We start from the raw sequence: 20,224 nt of genomic DNA on the forward strand, positions 1-20,224 counted from the left end.
ATTTCACTCACGAAGCCGTTGTTTCGGGAACTATAAAACCGCGATTCCTCGCCACGGGATCACAACCGTTTATGTATCGAAATGGTGGCTGTATTGGAGAATTGTGGATAATGAAACCGAAAATCGCGTGTAACTTAGCCCTGCATGATATGTGCTCAAATGGCATGTATAATACAAATTGTTAGCGACAAACCACTTGGGTGATTATTGTTTAACCCTTGCCGTACTGTTTGCATTTAACCTATAGTTGTAACATTCAGCTCAATATGACCCAATTCATTAGTTTTCACTTTAATGCTTGTTTATTATTCAAAAAAAAACAAAAAAAACCAAAGATCTTCAAACCTTTGATTCAATAATACATAAATCGAACATTATTTTTTTGATTTAATCATTGAAACTTTACTTTTAATTGCATTAATTAATTAAAATTAGACAAGTAGCTCTTTTCTGCAGATAATAAAAATTCACTGAGTGAATTATTGCTCTTTTACTGCAAGAAAACCCTTGTTTTCAACACACAAACATTATACAGTAAGAAATCTGCATTACGTCAACCTCTTCTAACGTCACCCTGCTCATATGGTCAGTTTTTGATAGGTCACTTCTTTCTGTCTAAATATTATGTTGGTATTGCTTGACAAAAAGTCACCCCGCTCATGAAGTCATTTTTATTCGGTCTCCAGGGGCAACGTTATACTGATGTCAGATTGTATCATGCATGAGATGTCATGCCCTCCCTAACATATGAAAGGAAGGGGGGGGGGGCGGATGATAAGTCTGTGGGCCCAAAGATCACCCTTATGGTTAAAATTTGTACCCAGTATATCTACTATGTAGGATCCAAGTCCAAGGATATTTGATCTATTCAAACTGTTCATATTTTATTGTACTACTTTACTGCACACCAACTCCGGTCATATATCACATGACAATTTCCATCTAATGGCATTAAATGGAAAATGAAGGTGTCATCTATCGTGTGTGTGTGTGTGTGTTCACTATCATTCAATGGAATTGAATGAAACAATAATGATTACAGCAATAAACAACGTCCACCAGCTGAATGAGTTTCTATAATTCCTTGGAATTTTGTAGAAGAGCACGCACACACACAAAATTCGTGGTCTAAAGAGTGCCAAAAATGTGGGAAAATGTTTGAGATAACCCTCATTCAGCTAGAACATGGTCTATATAGCTATTTAGAGCTATTTTCCCCTTCTGGTCCTTATTTTCTCGTTGAACCACAATGAAGTCATATGAACCCATGGGGTTCTACGGACAACTGATTGGTTGATCCCGTGATGTTAAAAGTTCAAGTTGATTTACCCACGAGTTTCAATAAAAAAAAATTCGCCCTCATGTTCATGTATAAAAAGACGAAAGGCTTTTGTAAGCAAGTTTTTTCTTCGGACCATATTGACTGGAACGCAACAAAGGTAAAACACGAACGTTTAGGAAGAAAAAAAAATGAAATAATGCAATGATACATCAGCCTTACATATAGTTGAGGTACTGACTGAAAGTCAGAAAAAAAAATCAGAAAAATTAAAAATAAATCTTGAAAAAGCCAGAGAAAACGAGGTTTTATCTAATGAAACGAGGAAAACTTCATTTCTCTCGGGTCAAATAGACTCGAACAATGCATCAGGGTTCAACTCTTCGAAGCATATCAGAAATCATTAGAGCCCGGTATATACACAGTGCAATATATATATATATATATATATATATATACATATTTGTTTGTTTGTTTAATTATTTATTTATTTGTTTGTTTAATTATTTATTTATTTGTTTGTTTAATTATTTATTTATTTGTTTGTTTAATTATTTATTTATTTGTTTGTTTAATTATTTATTTATTTGTTTGTTTAATTATTCATATAAAATAGGTTTGCTTCTCATTTTCAACTGATGCAAAGTAAGAAGGAATAAGTAAAGGTATTCTAGTGACAATTCAGCTCTACAAAATATCTGGTCTTGACCTTGCTAAAATAAAAAGCTTTTGATAAAACTATTTCATAAAAATAAATTAATACTTCTTTTTGATTAAATTTAATGAAATGCAGTCGTCACTTGATTGAATTTTTCTACGCTTGTGTATTTTTTTTTTTTTTTGTGGAAATTCAATCAAGATTCAATTCAACTCGTAATAACATATAATTTATAAAATTGGGGAAAAAGAAACTTGATGCTCCTGAGACTTGAGATGGAATTTATATTTACTTATATTTGTTTTGTTGAATCAAAACTTAGTATCCTATGTGTGCGCGATGATCAATCTAAATTTTTTACACCGGAATCTTTCCAATTAAGTCCTTCAGAGTGTTTCCTTTCCAGCGTGAGTGAACAAGAATGTTTGGAAATGTTCATTAGTTACATGAATAAAATTTTCATTGACTTGCATATTTAATTTAAAAATTAGTGCTTTTTGGTGAGATGAAAAACGAAATTCGTTGATATTTCTAAAAATATTATATATTTTGTGTATTTGATAATATCTCTTTACACCATTCGGTCACTATTAACTTCAAGAATCGAATTACACTATTATGCTGTGCTAGCTTCATATCGCATCAGATGCTTATCATCATGCATCACATACTCTGGGAGGGGCATAGAAAGAATCCTCCACCCTCCAAGACGATATACTTTTTTGAATATGAAATTAAAAATATCAAATGAAAATACCCTTATGTGCTTCCTCAATCAGTTTTTAACGCTCCGAAATTTCTATCAATATAAAATGTTTTTTGAAAGTTAACTAATTTTTTTTCTGGAACTTATTACTTGTGCCCTCCTCCCTCAAAATACTCTGTGGTCCTACAATTTGATCCTGCGTACGTCCCTGGATCGTATTCACCACACTCCTAATGTTGTTTAAATGCAATTCTTCACTCAGTAGAAGCGTTACTGAGACCAATTTCATTTTCTGATCCGTTACTACAAAATATCAAATAATGCAGTGCTGCCACCATATGGTCAAAGCTTCAAGTATTTCGATTGTTGTCCAAGTTTTGTCTATGTTCCATTTGAATAAAATATGAAACGCATACCTGCCTTTGGGGCAAAGAAGTGTTAAAATCGATACATAATTAGGAAACAAAAAGGTTTTGCTTGAGGCTATTTTTAAACGTTAATGCAGTTAATTCCAAATTGATTTTAAGCTTATGATTTTAAACTTATATTATGCAACATACGTACATCTTCCAGCTTTATGAAAAAATCACATGGGTATTGAATATACAAAATTTGGTGTTCAAAATATGCTAATATATGATAAATTAATATATAATATATTAAATATGCTAAATAATGCTACTGTTTTATGTGTGAAGAAATAGAAGAACGAATTCAAATGAAACAAGTCAAAAAGTTTTATTTTACATTTGGCAAAATGTGATCATGGGATAACTTCAACAGCATCGAAGTACGAGCACCACCTGCTTATTTACGACCCGAACAGTTTTTTAAAGAGAAAAATTAATAAAACAAGTTGAGAAATATATCAAAGAAGGAAGAACGGTCGTAAATTTTTCTTCTCCATATGTGTGTATATATATATGTAATGGTCCACATCACTTTAGAGAAATTTAACATAAATATATATAATATATACATATATATGTATATATATATATGTACAATATATGCATGTATGTGTACAACAGTTTTATAAATTTATTTAATACGTTCGGTTTATATCACAAAGTTTTTTTTTTGTCCCCGTTTAACTTAGCACAGCATGATTGCTTGTCCACCTTTTGTGTCCTTCATAGTGACTTTCTTCGAAAATTTTCCCTAAAAATTCAACAAAAAACGCAAAAAACGTAAAAAAATTAATTAAACTCAACACACAACAAAATATAATGCGTGAGTATGAAAATTACTTTTAATACTTATGAACTCAGAAAAAAAAATTACAAATACAACGCCACAACAGGCAAATTGCCCAACGAGGTGGCTGACTTAAGAACATCATGGATCGCCGAGCCCTACCTACTACTGCTACACCACAAATGCACCCCACCCCCAACGAATCGGTACATGCGGGAATGTGCGTGTAGTGAAACCTGACGTGAAGTTTTTTTTTGTTTCTCTGTAATGCTTGTTATGTGTAGTGCTGCCATCTTCCACCAGTTTTTCTAACTATACAAATAGAAATACACGCCACAACAGGCAAATTGCCCAACGAGATGGCTGACTTGAGAACATCATGGATCCCCGAGCCATTTTTTGGAGGCTCTACCTACTACTGCTACACCATACATGCACCCCCCGCCACCCCCGCGGAACCCCCAACGAATCGGTACATGCGGGAATGTGCGTGTACAAAATGAGTGAAGTGTTATGATTGAATGATTTATCGTTGTAGGACTGTTGCTCTCTGTGGCGAGACTTTTTAACGGGGAGATCGGCTTGCATTTGCGCCTTGAAGTTGGGAACCACAGAAAACCAACTTCAGCCGACCACCACTGTGGGGTTCGAACCCGGATCCTTGCATCACGAGTCCGTCATTATAACCACTCGACCACCCACAACGGCCTGAATGTAATATGAACGTTTTTTCACCCGTTGCAGATATTGTAAGAATAAACCTGAGGATCGTTTTTTAATCACTGAATTGGGCTTTTAATCTCACAGAATTCTGCTCTTACTTCAACGATGAAACAGACACCCACATTGCTTCAAGCCAGGGTTACTTCACTATACATCAACTCCGGCCATATCACTCTACTGCAATTAACTGCTGCTATTGAGTTGGGTTGGAAATGAAGGAGCCATCTGTCGGTAATAGCCTCAAGTTATCAAGTTAGTTAGGGAAAACGTTTTATTATCTATATTCTTCTCCCGGTTCGAACTTGCAACCTGACAACAACCTTTACGCTGGTAGACGAGCTTCTCACCACCCTGCCATTCGGGCGTTAAGTGATGGCTGACTCTTGAGGTAAAACAATAACATTTACAGCGACAAAGGAACACCCCATCCCTACGTTTGTACTATCTGGGTCTTGATGAACTTAGACGAAACTATACAGCGAGTATAGTAAAGTCCCTTAATCCTGGAATAACTGGTGAATCGTTGATCCTAGAAGCATATTTCCAGTGGGGCGGGAAAGGTATTATCCAAATAACGTGTAGGCTCAAGTATACGTCATTCATATTGTAAAGTTATTAAAGTGAAAAATAACGTTTTATACGGGTACCCTGTCCTAAGAACCTAGTATGGAAGTTGTTTCCACGTCTCTTTTGATCCCAAAAACAGATTACATATGCAATATTCGCTGAGATATTTGAAATCGAAAATAGCTGAAAACGAAGGGAAAAGAAAATCCACGTAAACTAGCAGACAAGCTCTTTTATGCTTCGCATGACATGGTTGTTTTTCTCCCCTTCATTTTTAGCGTTTTCGAATTCAAATATCTCAGCACACTTAAAAACTGAATTTTTTTTTTTTTTATCTCAGAAGAGACAAGGCAACTTACAACTTTTCAATTAGTTCTTCAGGAAAGAGTGGAAAAATGTTTTTTTTCTTCATAAACCTGTATACCGGAGGTAAGGGGCACCACTTCACAAAAAGGAAATTTCACAGAAGAGCCGTTTAATGATTTATCTTAGTATACTTCTCTATAGAGCTCGCTTGTTTCTGAAAATGGCATCTTTGTAATTTATTGAAATAGGACTTAGTGTCTTATACCAAAGAGCAGTGTAATGAAAGTGTTGCATATTAATAAAGGTACTTTCCTATGCACCCATTATATTTTCTTCGTATATAATACGAAAAAGTATAAGAGATCCAGTTTCCATTACATATTTTTCTGTTTGTCAAGCAAATTGATAAAAAAGAAGTTATAATGGTGAATGGAAATATTTCTTACATAACCGATCGCATTCAGTTTCGGACTCTCTCGCTTCATCCAATATAACTCTCTGTTCAGCAGAATGGGGAGTATAGAACAAATCCTCATTATCTGAGTCATTGCTAGAACTCCTATTGAAACGAAAATTAATGTGAACTAAATAATTGCAGTTTGATTCTTCCATAATTCATGACACGAACAATTAATTCATAATTGAATAGCTATTCATGAAGTGTTAATATATTTATGGCTTTCTCTATCATTGAATTAGATCGATTTTTTTATTCAATAGTATACATATTTATTCATTTAAAGTCAGTAATAAAAGACATAAATGTTCTTCTAAAAGAAGAAAACGATACATAATTATTGTTCTATAACAGTATAGGCATATACCTATATTACCCATGCATTCCCTATACCCATGCATTCATCTCCCCGAATCGCTATATTTTAAAACAAATTATATATAATTACCCATCGCCCCCTTCTCTCCAGCATCTTGTTTCTTCTCCGTCATTATGCTTCCTTCTTCCCCTGTCAGGGACTTCATAGATGGCTTCTGCTCTAATTTCTACACCTAAGGAAAAAAAAAATCCAATAATGTTCAAAGCTGAGATAACATCAGGAAATTTTGCTATGCTTAGAGTGAGATATTTTCCTCGCAAAGTTACGATCCAATTGATGCACATCCACGAGGTAAAATCTGTATCTCATCATCAACCTCTACCTTAAAGTTAACGAGCTATATAGTCGCAGTCTGGTCGGAAGAAATGCTTATATATATTTTTTCCATCCTTGCTTTTATTCTATCCAACGGAAGAAAATATGAGGTATCTGAAGAGTAACTCCCCTAAGGATGACTGCAACAAAAGGAATCATGAATCTCTAGTCATATCCTTTATCTTTTTATTCCCTCAACTCTTGAACAGGAATTTCCTTTTCAAAACTTTTCTTTTCAGAAACAAGATTTATATATCAGCTGAACTTCTCCGTAAAACTTAATCGGGGCAAATCCCATACCACCGTATTTTTGAGAGTAAGTGACTTATGAGTGTAGAGCAACAGACGGAAAAAAACATCTACAAAAAATTCAACGTAGCACCACGTCATTTTTAAACATAAAATTGGACGTAATTATACTCACTTTGTTGTGCATTCCATGAAAAAATGTATTGGCTGAAAGAGAGCTCTGAATGTAATTTAAAAAGTTAATATCTGAATGTCATACGATAATGTTCATAGTCGATATCTTAGGGGGTGTATTAGTATAAGCGCCGCAAGCATCTGAAATCATGCTCTATAAACGCAAGCGCTGTAGCGGAGGGACAATAAATATGGTAATGCAATTTTACACTCAGGAGAATATTTTATTACGAATTCAATGAGATATCAACATGATCATATTCCATATATACATGATTACTAACCATAATAATTACATTCAAGAAGTGTTATCCTCCTAACCAGATCATGACCTGCCGCTCTTTCTCAATGAAGAGATTTTAGCCGATGATCGAGGAAGACCTGGCCATGCTGGAATCTGTGCATGCATGCGTCGTGAACCTAACATGAAGTCTGTTCCTGTGTAATGCTTGTTATATGTAGTGCGCCAATTTTTCTTACTATGACTGAAGTGTAATGATCAAATAATTGCATCGTTGTATAGGCCTTTTGTGCTCGCCGCGGCAAGACTTTTCAACGGGGAGATCGGCTCACAAATATAAGTTTGTATCCAAAACGAAGATTTCCGCAATCTAATGAAACCTCCAACTCTTAATGGACACCCAATAGATGCTTCCGACCCTCTTTTACCGCCATATAATAACAAAACTCCTTAAAAAATCCCTTTTCATGGAATTTTTCCTTACGGGGTGACCGTTAAAAATAAAATTCATTTTTTACGGAAAATTCAAACTTTTCGTAAAAGAAAGGATCCTTCAATAACAACCTCCTTGTTTTTACGGACGAATGTTTTTTGTCCAGACGTTGTCCACGAAAAAAAAGAGCTTTACTGTAATTTATACCTACCTATATGATGGTAAGCAGGAAAATATATTACAGGTGGCTCGTACGCTGCTTCATCTTTTCCCGCCTGAAAAATGAGCATTATTATTTTATTTTCTCAGAAAATTATTTTCAAAAACATAAAATAATTTAGTTTCCCCACTTGTATTTTCCTTTCAACTAGTCTATTTTTAGTACGCTGATCATACACTTTATCAAATGAAATTGAATTTTCATGTATTTCACAGCTGCTTTTCACTAAAATATCCAATCACGCGAGAGCGAAATAATACACAAGTACAGAATATCATCAAAAGTTTTAATAGAAGTGTTTCCTGTTTGTGGCTGAGCTATTTCAAAATATGTTCAAAACAAAATATTAAATTACCTGCACGGTATGAAAATACCGTTTGTTATTCTCAACTTTATTCTACTTCTACGAAAAACGTGTCTGAATCAGCAGAAAACAAATAAAAAGGATATGAGGTGAAATTTGAAACAGTTGTGTCTGACGTCAGTTTAAGTTTCTAAAATTTCCTCTCGCTATCATATTTTATTTTTCTCTGCACAGAGAAAAGGAAGGAAACAGATGGTTCGCTTTCATGCGAGACAGAGAATTTCCGTATGATACCCATGAGTATCGACACATTCCTGGACACAAAAGTGTTCAGAAGGTTTTATATCGTGTATCGCACATGAACAAAAATGACAGTCCAGCTGTCAAACTTTCTATTCTACAGAGAGCAGCAGTGAGGAAGTGAAAAAAGAGGTGAATGTACATAATTTTTTCGACTTTAGGCTGGATATCCTTCTTCCGAACAAAAGATATTTTATTCCTTTACGCCACTGGTTCCGATCCTGTGGTGCGAGTCCCACCTGATTTGTGTCTAATTATTCAAGGTGTACCCAAAAAATAATCAGTAGTGGTTAAAGAAACAAGTAAAATAATGATAAAAATAATACGTGCAAACCATTATCAGTTATTAAAATTAAGGAGACACATGACGTTTGAAGGAAAATTTCTTATTACTGTGTATTTCTTGATAAAATTACATTAATGACATTTCAGTATAAATATAATGATAATTTTTAGTCTCTTACTTGAAAAATTATGTTTCCACAAGGTTGGCGCCTTATTTAGGCTTCACGAGGAGTCAAACTGGAACGAACTTTTTTTTGGTGATTTTTTTTGTCCCCTACATCTCAAATTTCATTGGGAAGCATCAATTTTGTTTTAATTCTGCTGTGTAGGCAAATAAAAATTATTTGTAGCATTCATTTTACTGTGTTATGTAATTCTCATGACAAGTTTGGCAAAAGATATGAAAATGATTTTTTTTTTTAAATTGCGAATTTATATTCCGTAATAACAAGTTTATATTTTTTTATTACTTAATGGTTTCTCACAATGCAAAATACAGGCTAAAAATCATTCATACATGCCTACAGCGCAAAATAAAAAAGAAATTGATGTTTTTGAATGAAATTTGAGATGTGCGGTGCGGAAGTCTCCAAAAAATGACCGTTCCAGTTTAGCTTGTCTTGGTGACTAAATAAGGCACCAATTTCGTTGAAACACATATTTTTTTTAAACTGGAGACCTGAAATATTTATTATACTGATATTGAAATCGCATTAGCGTTAAACCATTTTTAGCAAGAAATATACAGTAATATGAAATTTTCATTTAAACGTCATGTGTCCTTTTATTGCGAAATGCGGTACGAAGTCCTCCAACGCATTTCTAAGAAAATGACTATTTCTCACACTTCTTAGGAGGAAAGAGCACCTCCTGAGCATTTCAAGGTATGCGCAGATTTTCTGGATACTTGCAGCAGTACAAAATCTTCCGCGCATTTCGAGGGGGCCACCCTTTTATGCATATTTCAAGTAAGCAAGCTTCCAATTCGTTTGCTGAAGTATGCCAATCTTCTATGCATACTTAGGAATAGGAAATCCTGTTAGGCATATCAAGGACGATGCATATATGCTTTGTACTTCTATTTCCAGTGTCACGCGGGTATCCTACGCATTTCATGGGGGGGGGGGCACTTGGAGCATTTACTGTTGGAAACCACTGCTTCACATCATGATATCCTATAATTTCCCATGGAACTTATTTCTTCATTACTTTTTATTTGAATAGCATTCTTAAGAAACAATTGACGTGCAGGCCTGGGTGCTTCAGAACATAATCCTAGTATAGAGGCATTTTAATGGAAGCAATCATGGCCATATCACTATCGCCAGCTATATTTGCTGCAGTCTTGAAATGGGCATGTGTAATATTTACAATAACACTGCGGTAGAATGAATGTATACTTATAGCAGTGTTTCCCAAAATGTTTGATACTGCGGACCCCTCGTAGCGAAGGCCAATACACCACGGACTCCCTGTGGTGAGCGTGTATACTCGATTGGCATGCAAATCAGACGGCCCATTTCGACGCCACCCTCACATAAAAATCCAAAATTATTTGTTGTGAGTAATTTGCATATTATAAAAATGGAATAAATTATGATTTCACAGCGCAAAATCTCCTATCATGCAGAAATTGAAAATTCATTTTCATTTCATGTCAAAATGAAAATGATCCCGTGGACCCCTTACACCAGAAGGGGAGGGGTCCCCTGTATCACAAGTTGGGAAACACTGACTTTTAAAATGGTATGTCTCTTTGGCTATATATAGTGAGGCTTTTCTGATGATAAACTTAGCTTCGGTTCGCGCCTTTTAGCGTTAGAAATCTCTAAAAATCCAAATTCGACCTTCACTGCTATGTGATGAATAGAGCGCTTTTCGCCAAAGAAGTCCCCCAGAACAAAAAAAATCTATTCAAAGACAAATTTTTTAAATTAGTATACCCCCATTAAATTCGAAATCAAAAGTACATAATATATAAAAGTAGAAAACATGATGAGATAATAAATCATTGTGGTTGATAACATTGGTTCTGAAAACATTTTGAACCATTTCCAAATTCTCGACATGGTTTCACGATCGTATGGCTCGCCACAGACCGTCTTTATTACAAGCGTCCTTTTTCTCATAGGACTCGAGGTAACAAGGGATCTCACGTGCATAGAATTTACCCTTCTGGTCGGGTAAGGTATATCGTACGTGCAGCCACTTCTCGTACTCCCGAACGTCCCCATTCCTTGATTGCCTGGAGGTTGACCCTGGATCTGGTTGCTGTTGGACGTCGCCGGTACTCTCGTCGCTGCGTACGGGGACGGGAAATAGATCGGTTCCTGTTTACTTCCGTAGGTCATCGACAGTGGCACGTTTTCCGATTTCGAATTTTCCATGTCAGCATTGGCTATAATGAAGAAAATATACGCATACAATCACAATAATTGTATGAGCGAGATGTTTTTTTTCACAGCAATTTAATATTTTAGTACATCAAACACAGATACTTTCTTGATATTAATGGCTGAGATGAACTTTGAATGCATATTTTAGTGCACCGCTATTAGGCGATTGAACGATTTTTTTGTAATTTATTCCATATAGCCAATCATGTTGTTTTGGTTTTTATATCATTATAATTTGCGTAATCTCTTCTTCCCCCCGTATCTGATCGCCGAATAGCAGCGCAAACAAGGTACCGTGAGTATTTCTACCACTTTTCCACGGGACTTTTCAAAAATGTGTAACCGCGCTATTTTCAGTTTAATATAAGTGATTTTATTTTTAAATCACCAGTTTTATACACCAATAGCACAAACTGAAAACAAAACATATTATAATGCATTATATCAGCAAAGAAAAATTATAAGATTTAAATTATTTTTGTGTGAACAGTAAAAAAATGAATAAATTTGAGCAGTCAAATGAGCTGGATTCGATCTTGGCCTCAGGGGTTCATAATCTGATACGCTACCACGTATGCACGAACTTAGTTTAAGATTAAAGGTCTAAAACCGTTCACTACCAAAAGCGCACACTTTCAGTGGAGCACTGGAAATTTTCGACTTCTGAAATGTATAAGCTTCTAGCTTCCTTTGTCATTCGCAAACTATTAACGACAGAATTAATTGATTAATTTTATGTCAATGAAAGTAAACCGTGTTTATATGACATTAAGGGCGTTAATCCGTCGGAATACATTCCAGTAACTATGTAACGAAGCCTTGTGACCGAAAGCACAACAGTTCGTGCAATATTGTGGTAAAGAGAATCATCGAAACCAATAAGGGACATGATAGACAGAATAGAGCTGAAAAAAAACAATAATATACAATTACGGAATAGCGGTGCAATTCTGAAATATGCTGCCCCTCATTACATAAATGACCAGGCGGAAACAACAAACTTGTGTTTCCAAAGTTCACCTCAGTATGCTTACGTAACGCTGCTAGTCGAGATTCTTGTGAATGCACAACATGAACCCCACCAACATTTTGCTCAAGAGACAGAAAGAGTCTGTTTGTTTCATGTTTATTTTATTTATTCAAAACACGTGATGACTTTCCAAAGAATTGCTAAAAACACGAATTTACTGATGTCAGATGATGATTCTTCTATTCCGAGACATTATGTTCTTATCCATTTTTTTATGCTATTATATTTGGTTGCTGTACTTTTTTTCGCTGTTTTGCCACATCCATGTTTTTATGGACACCTTTTTTCAGACATTTTGTTGGACGATTTGCCTGTTGTGACCCTTGTTTTTTTTTGTATTGGTCTGTCCTGTGCCATCTTGAAATGTGTTTCTTGAAGAAAATATCTATGCTTTTACTTATATCTGAATATAAACTGTGATAGAGGTCATATGCAAAGCTATCACCTCTCACATAACTCAGAGAGAACCGTTTATATGGGTATCTGAACATTAATTGCTGTATACAGTAAATAATACATTGATACAACATACCGTTTGAATTTCGAGGCTGGCAATTAGTGATTCGCCTTCTCGTTACGAAGCAAACCACGCATATGATTACTACCAACATAAGCAGCGAACTTATAGCAGGAACAGTTATGGTCAAGTGGCGGTACATCGTGATGCCCATGGCATCACTGACTTCAGAAGGATGCGGTGGGAATTCTGAAATTCGAAAGCTCAATATGTAAACCTCATTTCAAATGTGTAAATTCCACGTAACAATTTATTATTACAGATAGAACAAACTGTCGATAATATCGATATAATTTACGTACACGCGTAAAATGCTTCAATAAGGAAAATGTAGAGTTTTACCTCCTTTAGCTGTAAGGGTAGCAAACACATACTCGGCGTCTGTGCTTCCAGCATCGTTCCTAGCAGTCATCAGTAAAGAGTACCACGATCCTGGCGTGAGCTCACTTATAGTCACATTCTGCTGGATAGGCAAAATATTATTCGATACCAATGTCCACTCCCTCTGCCCATTGGCTTTGTACTGAACAACAAAAGAAGTAATCGGGCAGCCACCATTGCTCCAGCTGGCGAGCCGTATCGTGACCGATGTCGAATTCAAAATGAGCAGGCTGTGTTTCTCCGGTGCGATGGGAGCTGAACGATTGATTAATAATTTCAGTTGTTGTTGCGATAGTGACAATTTTTTTAAATAATGTATTGAGAAATGCAGTACATATTATGTACAAACGCTATAGATAAATTTACTAAAGATGAATTCCTTTAAATTAAATAAGAGAAACATCTAAGCTTATTACCAAATGAAATCCTCCCTATAACGAGAAGCAAAACAACCAACTAAATCCATGCTCGTATAACATCGTTTTAAGAATAATCTCAGGTGTTATGAGAAGGAGAAAGCGTCATGCATTTCTGGCATCTGAATATTTTATACAAGCTCAAGAAAACGCACAGGGAAAAAAATGACTGCTGCATAGCTTATAATAAGATGAAATTATTCAAATCATTACAATTCGAGTTTGTTCTCGTGAGGGAATGAACCTTTGAAACATTTTCTTGATTCTTTTACCTCGACTTTCGTAAAATATAATTTTCTAGAAATTGACCGTTTGATGAGACTGACATACTAGAAATATTAGCATTAATTCTAACACAAAATTAGTTATTAGATAGAAAACTAATGAATGATTAGTTCCTATCATTTCTAACTAATAAATGATTCAATACATTTATTTTGAGTAGACTCAGGTGATAAAAGTAATAATTGAAGTAATATTAAGTAAGTAAATAACTTAACTCTTAAGTAATATTTCTAGAATGTTTAACCTCCTTTATCTATTCACTGTAATGTCAAGTGGGGTGACTTTGCCCAGTTTTGGCAACGAAAAAGGTTTCTGGTGGTGTAAAAGTTACTTAGTTGATGGTTTGTATCACTGCAGTCGCAAAGGCGTTTGCTTTATATGTAAATGAGACGAACTGCGGTTCGGGGGAGTTTCCTGATAAGTGATATTGCCAATCAGTAGTTTTTTGACGAGTTCAATATAAAGAAAAATTTGAAGACCCTCACACTTTCATTTGTGAAGCCTTTTTGATAACAGTTCAGTCCCACCAGATATTATTTATAGGTTTAATGAAAATTGTAAATCGATTGTAGGTTCGGTTTTACATCTTACCGGAAGGCGTTTAGTTTAATGCGCAATGTCACCTAAAGTTTCATAGCAAATTCGGGGTTATTTTGCCCTCGTTTTAATTATCATTTTGTATCAGAGTACCAACTTAAAAGATATAAATAAATGAAATCTCATAAAATAAATATGATTTGAAACTATTCAACAGAGATTGAGGAAAAAAATCCGTTTATTTTAAACACGAGATTCAGTTTTATAAGAACTATTGTACACAGAAAATAGCTTGCATTTATTCATGAGTAGTTCCAGGATCTGAAGTAACTGTGAAAACCATACAACTTGTAACTTTTACAGCCTTAACTCGTATTTTTCCGTTTCGATTCTGGATTTTCTTTGAACTCTTTTTTATTTGATATAACGTATTTCCTAAAGATAATAAGTATATATTGTTTATAATTTTAGTTAATTTTTTTAATTGGGTTGTTATATTTTTTTAATATATGACATCCATATTTTTATGTGCATCTTTTTCTCAGCCACCTCGTTGGGCATTTTGCCTGTTGTGGCGTTGTATTTGTATTTATTTGTATAATAGATACTTAGAATTTTGAACTATGCCAAGTTGTTTTCTGTGTATGCTAACTTATATTGCAGTGAAGCCATCGGTTCAGTCGATCTTTTCTTTCTCTTTCATTCTCTTCGAAATTCCAATTTAAAATTCATTTTTTTAGAAAGCTTATATCTTTGTAATAAAAAATGAATTTTTAATTCATATGTTTCGGTAATTTGATAAATCGGTTATTATACATACTTACCAATCGTCTTGGTCAGTTTGGTAAATTTATAATTTTTGCCGGTGAATAACTATAATACCCAAGTGTCGTTGGTAAATTTGATGAATACTTTTATCTAATGAAGTTTATCTCCTTTATCTGTGATTTTGCACAATACTCTAGTGTAATACGTGAATTTGATAAATATGAGAAAAATTCCAAAAGAGGCTAGTATGTGGATATAGTCGGAGCGCGATTTAGTAACAAATTTTGTGAACATACCTCTATATAATAATGCGTGACATTATATCGCGTGATAATTCATGTATGAATTATCATGTATTGTATATAATCTACTGCCTAGATTCTACCCCTATCAATCATATTTATCATCGACGCGACACTTGGGTACTATGCACAACTACAGGTATGAATGATTAATTTAGGAAAATATATTAAATTCACCAACGACGTTTGAGTACTATGCATAATCATCGGTAAATGGGATATATTTATGAAAATTTAACTTAACATATATAATTTACCTAATTTAACATTAACGTGTAAATTTATAATTCATAGTAATGTTTCGTAACCAGTTCGGCGAAATGACTCGAATTTTGCAAGACATTTGAATTATTTTTGCCACCCTAATATTTGTTATAAAAATTTCCATTTTTCTTTTTTTTCAACAAGACATCATTGAATTTCCTAATCCAACACAATATATTTTTCATGGCTGAATTATGTTATAATAATTGTGACTATCATGATTAATATTTTTGTCTTATAAATATATCCATTTCAGAGATTTGTCAAACATATAGGATTTCTTTGGCTGTAATTGGCAACTTTACCTGCTTTCGGTAAATTTTACATCTGTTTTTGGCAACTTTATTTGTATTTGACAGTTGTTTGGCTTTAATTGACAGCTTTACTTGCCGGAGAAAATCTTTTTCGCAGTAATTGAGGATATCACGTATGGATCTGGATTTCCCGTATTTTTTAAGGGAAGTATCACATACCTCATTATCGTGTTGTATGTATTGATGCTCTTCTACCGAAATATCTTTCGCGGGCTGGAGCTTGTGCACCCTAGAATAAGAGTGCCATTCAAGTTCGGTTGAATAAAATCTGTTTAATGCGTTGCTTAATATGGGTCGAAAACAAACATAGAGTACTTTTAAGAGCTTCGGGACGCATATCCGTGATACAGGTTAAAGATGCCTGCTAAAGGCAGGTATTTGAAACTAACTCTCTCTTCGAAATGTTATAATATTTTTGAATACCCAATACTTCATAATTAGAGCTCGGATTGTATGCATTAACAAATGACAAAATATGCAGTAAAAATCACTGAAATATGCACAAAAAATTCTGAAGTAGGCGCTATAAATGCTGAAATAGGCTTTAAAAAAAGCTGAAATATGCACTGTAAAATGCTGAGAACTACAAAATCAAAAATATATGTGAAAATGAACAAATATTCATCTAGCATCACGTTGCGAAGTGCGGCACTTAATATAACAAGTACATGCACTCAATACACACACACATTTCAGGTGTCTGAGGTGTCGAGAAACGAAAACAAAAATTATAAAAATTGTGAAAATACGCATTTAAAAGTACCAAAACATGCATGAAATACAACACGTCTTCAATATGCTCTAAATGGCATGTAGTATTACATTGAAATATATACACGCGAAATGAAACGAAAATGCAAAAAATGGAACTATAACAATATAGTGATGTATGCACAAAAATGGAAAAAAAATCCATATAAATTCAATAAAGTATGGCCTAACCGAGAGAGAAAAGAAAAGAAAAATATGCAGCTAAACTAAAAAAGCATGCACAGAAAATAAAAATGTGCATTAGGAAGTACAGAAATATGCATTTGAAAATGCCCAGAAATATACCCTAAAATGAATAATGTTCAATGGTGAAATATTTTTTTGAAAAAATTGAAGGAATTTGATGAAATTCGAAGGATAAAAAAGTTAAACAATCTCGAAAACATTAATGCAATGCGAATAATAGAAAAAAAAAACTCTAAACACATATGCACTTACATTCGAAAAGTTATTTTATACATTTATATGCGCTAACTATCAAAAGTGCTGAAATATGCAAATGCATATGCACTCATGCGTGTTTATAATCCGGGCTCTAGTTATAATTAAGAATAATCGTATCTTTACCGTTTCCTTCTGATTTCACCGTAATGACTTCACTAGTATTTCCTCGTCCGGCGCTGTTGAACGCGACCAGAAACAAGTGATACAGAGTACCGCAGCGAAGATCATGCAACGTGTAATACGTTCTGTCCCCGGTCAGATGCGTTTCTTCCCAGTTGGTTCCTTCTGTACGATGGTAAAGCACGTAACCTGTTAAAAAAAAACAATCGATTTTATATCGTGCTATATTTCATAGAAAATTATTAAATGTAGTAGTTACAGTTTGATGTTTTAATTAGTGATCAAAATGAATTTCAATATATAAATATATGAAATTTAATTATATAATTTATGGTATTAATTACCAGAAACAGGAGCATCAGGTGTGTTTTTCATTTCCCACGATAGTTTTATAGTCCTAGAAGTTGCATGATGCGTCTTGATAGTTGGTTCTCCGGGGGGATCTGAATGCAAGAAAATGAACTGCTTAAGTACAAGGAGGGTTTTGTAAAGATTGGGGAATTCACAATAAAGCTCAATGCACGAATGTTGTGATCCCTGAACCAAATAAAACAAGGCAGAGTTTTGAATGTCAAAAATAATTTTTAGCATTTTAAAATAGCATTTTATTATGAGATAAATCAGGGTAATATGATCATGCTAAGCCTCAGCGATTTTTTCTGAGGGCTGTATGATGATGTCGAAAACACAAATAATGCTAAAAAATACTTTGAACAATTGTTAAAAGTAAAGAAAAAGAGATCCACGGTACGCTTTATCTCAACGGAAAATAGGAAAACAAATCGTATTTTTTTACAAAGAGTCTACCTCTTGGCCATAGCCTCCACAGGTAGACTTGGAAATTATGAAAAATAAAGTCGAAAAGTTATCAATCAACAAAAACCCTGTCCAAATGTTAAGCATAATACATAAACCACAATAAGAGCAGGAGGATAACAGTTAAGGATAAAATATGCAATACTGTATGTAGAATATCACTCAGAAAAGGGAGGGGGTTGCGATGAGAGAGAAAATTTTATGGGTGTGGAGAGGCGATGAACAAAAGTTGTAGAGTATTTGGACCTGAGAAGAAATAAATATGTATCGTTAGAAAATAATAACTTGATTTACAAAATAACACTTAGGGTACAATATCGTGAACTGGTGCAAAAATCAAATCTCCTACGTCTACATATGATTTCTCGCATTGACCGTGGGGTAATAAATAAGTACATATACACACACTGGAATTTGCGATTTTTTTTTTTAATCCTTTTTTTCCTTCTCTTCTTTCTCCCAGTGGTGATCAAACCACCACAGCCTTCGAAATCCAAGAGGTGAACTCAAGTCTCTTTGATGTACTGACCGTCAGATGGTCCTTCTAAGTTTGGCGTTCGTGTAGTGCGTGTTGCTTGGCACAGAATGAAATATTTCGTGAAATCTGTCCACATTGATGGGAAAATTCAGTAAACCACTCAAGGACAGCACATAGTACATGGATGTAGATGCTCTTTTACAGAGCAGACAGCTTTAATAAAAAGGTCAAAAATACAAATAATAAAATTCTATGAACTAAATTAATTAAGGTTAATGTGTGTTTTTTTATAGATCTGTGGATAAGATAGACTTTTATAGAATAAAATGGCAGAGTGAGCATTTTTTCCGATCTAATAACCCATCGGGATTCCTTCAAGACCTGATTCTACATTCGGTCATAATATGATGTCCGATGTACATCAAGTTTGAGAATAATTAGAGTCAAAGTATTAGATTGAAGAATTATTTTCCGAATCCATTATATATGATTATATCACCTTTAGTTATAAGATAAGAGGAAAGCAAATATGGTACTTCGGTTGCATTCAAGACGAACTAGGCGATGGGAAATGATCAAATCCGAATGGACCCGAAGCATTCAATTCGTAAAATTAGTTTCCCGAATTTAAACAAGGCATTGTAGAAGCAATTCATCCGAATCTTTGCCTTGGGTTTTGATGAATTTATTAGCGTTTAAACTTCCGGAGACGTAAACATTAGTCGCTCCGTTTGTTCCGTAACAGCATAGTTCTGTATGTGCTCGAGTCGGGGAAATCTATTACAGCCACGATTTTCAACATCGTGCCGTTTTCGCCGTTCCACAAAGGGGGGAATAGATGGAATCGCAATAGCAAAGCATTCCAGGCGTTCCCATTGGTTGATGCCGTTCCTATCTATTCGGGACCCTGTATCTAACGAAGTGAACGCATTCATTATCCACGGTCGAGTTTCCTAACTTGCTACGCACACACACACAAACATGCTTTGAAGCAGCGGAACTTCTCGACGACGTTAACTACGGGAACCCTGAACTCGCCGCTCTTGAAACGCATTCATATGCACATACGATAGGATAATATGCCGGGTAAATGGAGACATTCAAGGGAGAACTTAATGTTGGTTGCTTCCGTGAATAGGATCTTATGTATCAGCATCTTGACCGTAGTAAAGAGAAACAAATTGCAATATCCTATATTACAAATGATAAGATTCGGACTTAAAAAATTATTTTACTCATGTTAGAAAAATTAAATGAGGTACTTAAAGAAGGCAATTTCTGATATAAAGAGAAATCATATTTCAAAATCAGATAATCACACGTACAGAGTAGTGTGTGTGTCAGAGCTGTCTAGAGGAAATAGTTCCACCGATCACTTAATCATGGAATACCTTACTTGTGTTAAAGGGACCGTGAGGATTCGATTTGCAACAAATGAATAAATGGTTATAGAATTTTATTCTTTTTCTGTGGCATCGTTTGCCTACAGAAACTGCAACTACACGTTTTTTCTAGAGAAACTTTTACTCCCCCAAAATCTTTTTTGAGTCTCGTCACAATGCCAGGTATCCAAGTTTACAAAAGAAAAAAAA

General features: G+C 34.6%; 1 protein-coding gene across 3 annotated transcripts in view; it reads right to left on the bottom strand.

Moving 5' to 3' along the window:
• Positions 1-3,362: 3,362 nt before the first annotated feature.
• Positions 3,363-20,224, bottom strand: part of LOC149078971 (cell adhesion molecule Dscam1-like) — a 114,795-nt gene continuing 97,933 nt past the window's right edge. Inside the window, exons 18-26 of one of the 3 annotated variants that reach the window (XM_089241205.1) lie at positions 17,683-17,781; positions 17,342-17,527; positions 13,079-13,372; positions 12,752-12,925; positions 10,965-11,191; positions 7,896-7,959; positions 6,342-6,444; positions 5,883-5,995; positions 3,363-3,804 (exon numbers count right to left, since the gene is read on the bottom strand). In XM_089241205.1, coding sequence (XP_089097331.1) covers positions 3,734-3,804; positions 5,883-5,995; positions 6,342-6,444; positions 7,896-7,959; positions 10,965-11,191; positions 12,752-12,925; positions 13,079-13,372; positions 17,342-17,527; positions 17,683-17,781 — 1,331 coding nt within the window. In that variant the 3' untranslated portion in view covers positions 3,363-3,733. Of the gene's footprint in view, positions 3,805-5,882; positions 5,996-6,341; positions 6,445-7,895; positions 7,960-10,949; positions 11,192-12,751; positions 12,926-13,078; positions 13,373-17,341; positions 17,528-17,682; positions 17,782-20,224 lie in introns of those variants that run through there. The other 2 variants (XM_089241204.1, XM_089241206.1) reach the window with 2 other exon arrangements.

This window comes from Pholcus phalangioides, unplaced genomic scaffold (genome assembly GCF_987345545.1).
Source record: "Pholcus phalangioides strain wild (caught in Gottingen) unplaced genomic scaffold, Ppha-v1.0 ptg000013l_1, whole genome shotgun sequence".
Lineage (NCBI taxonomy): Eukaryota > Metazoa > Arthropoda > Arachnida > Araneae > Pholcidae > Pholcus > Pholcus phalangioides.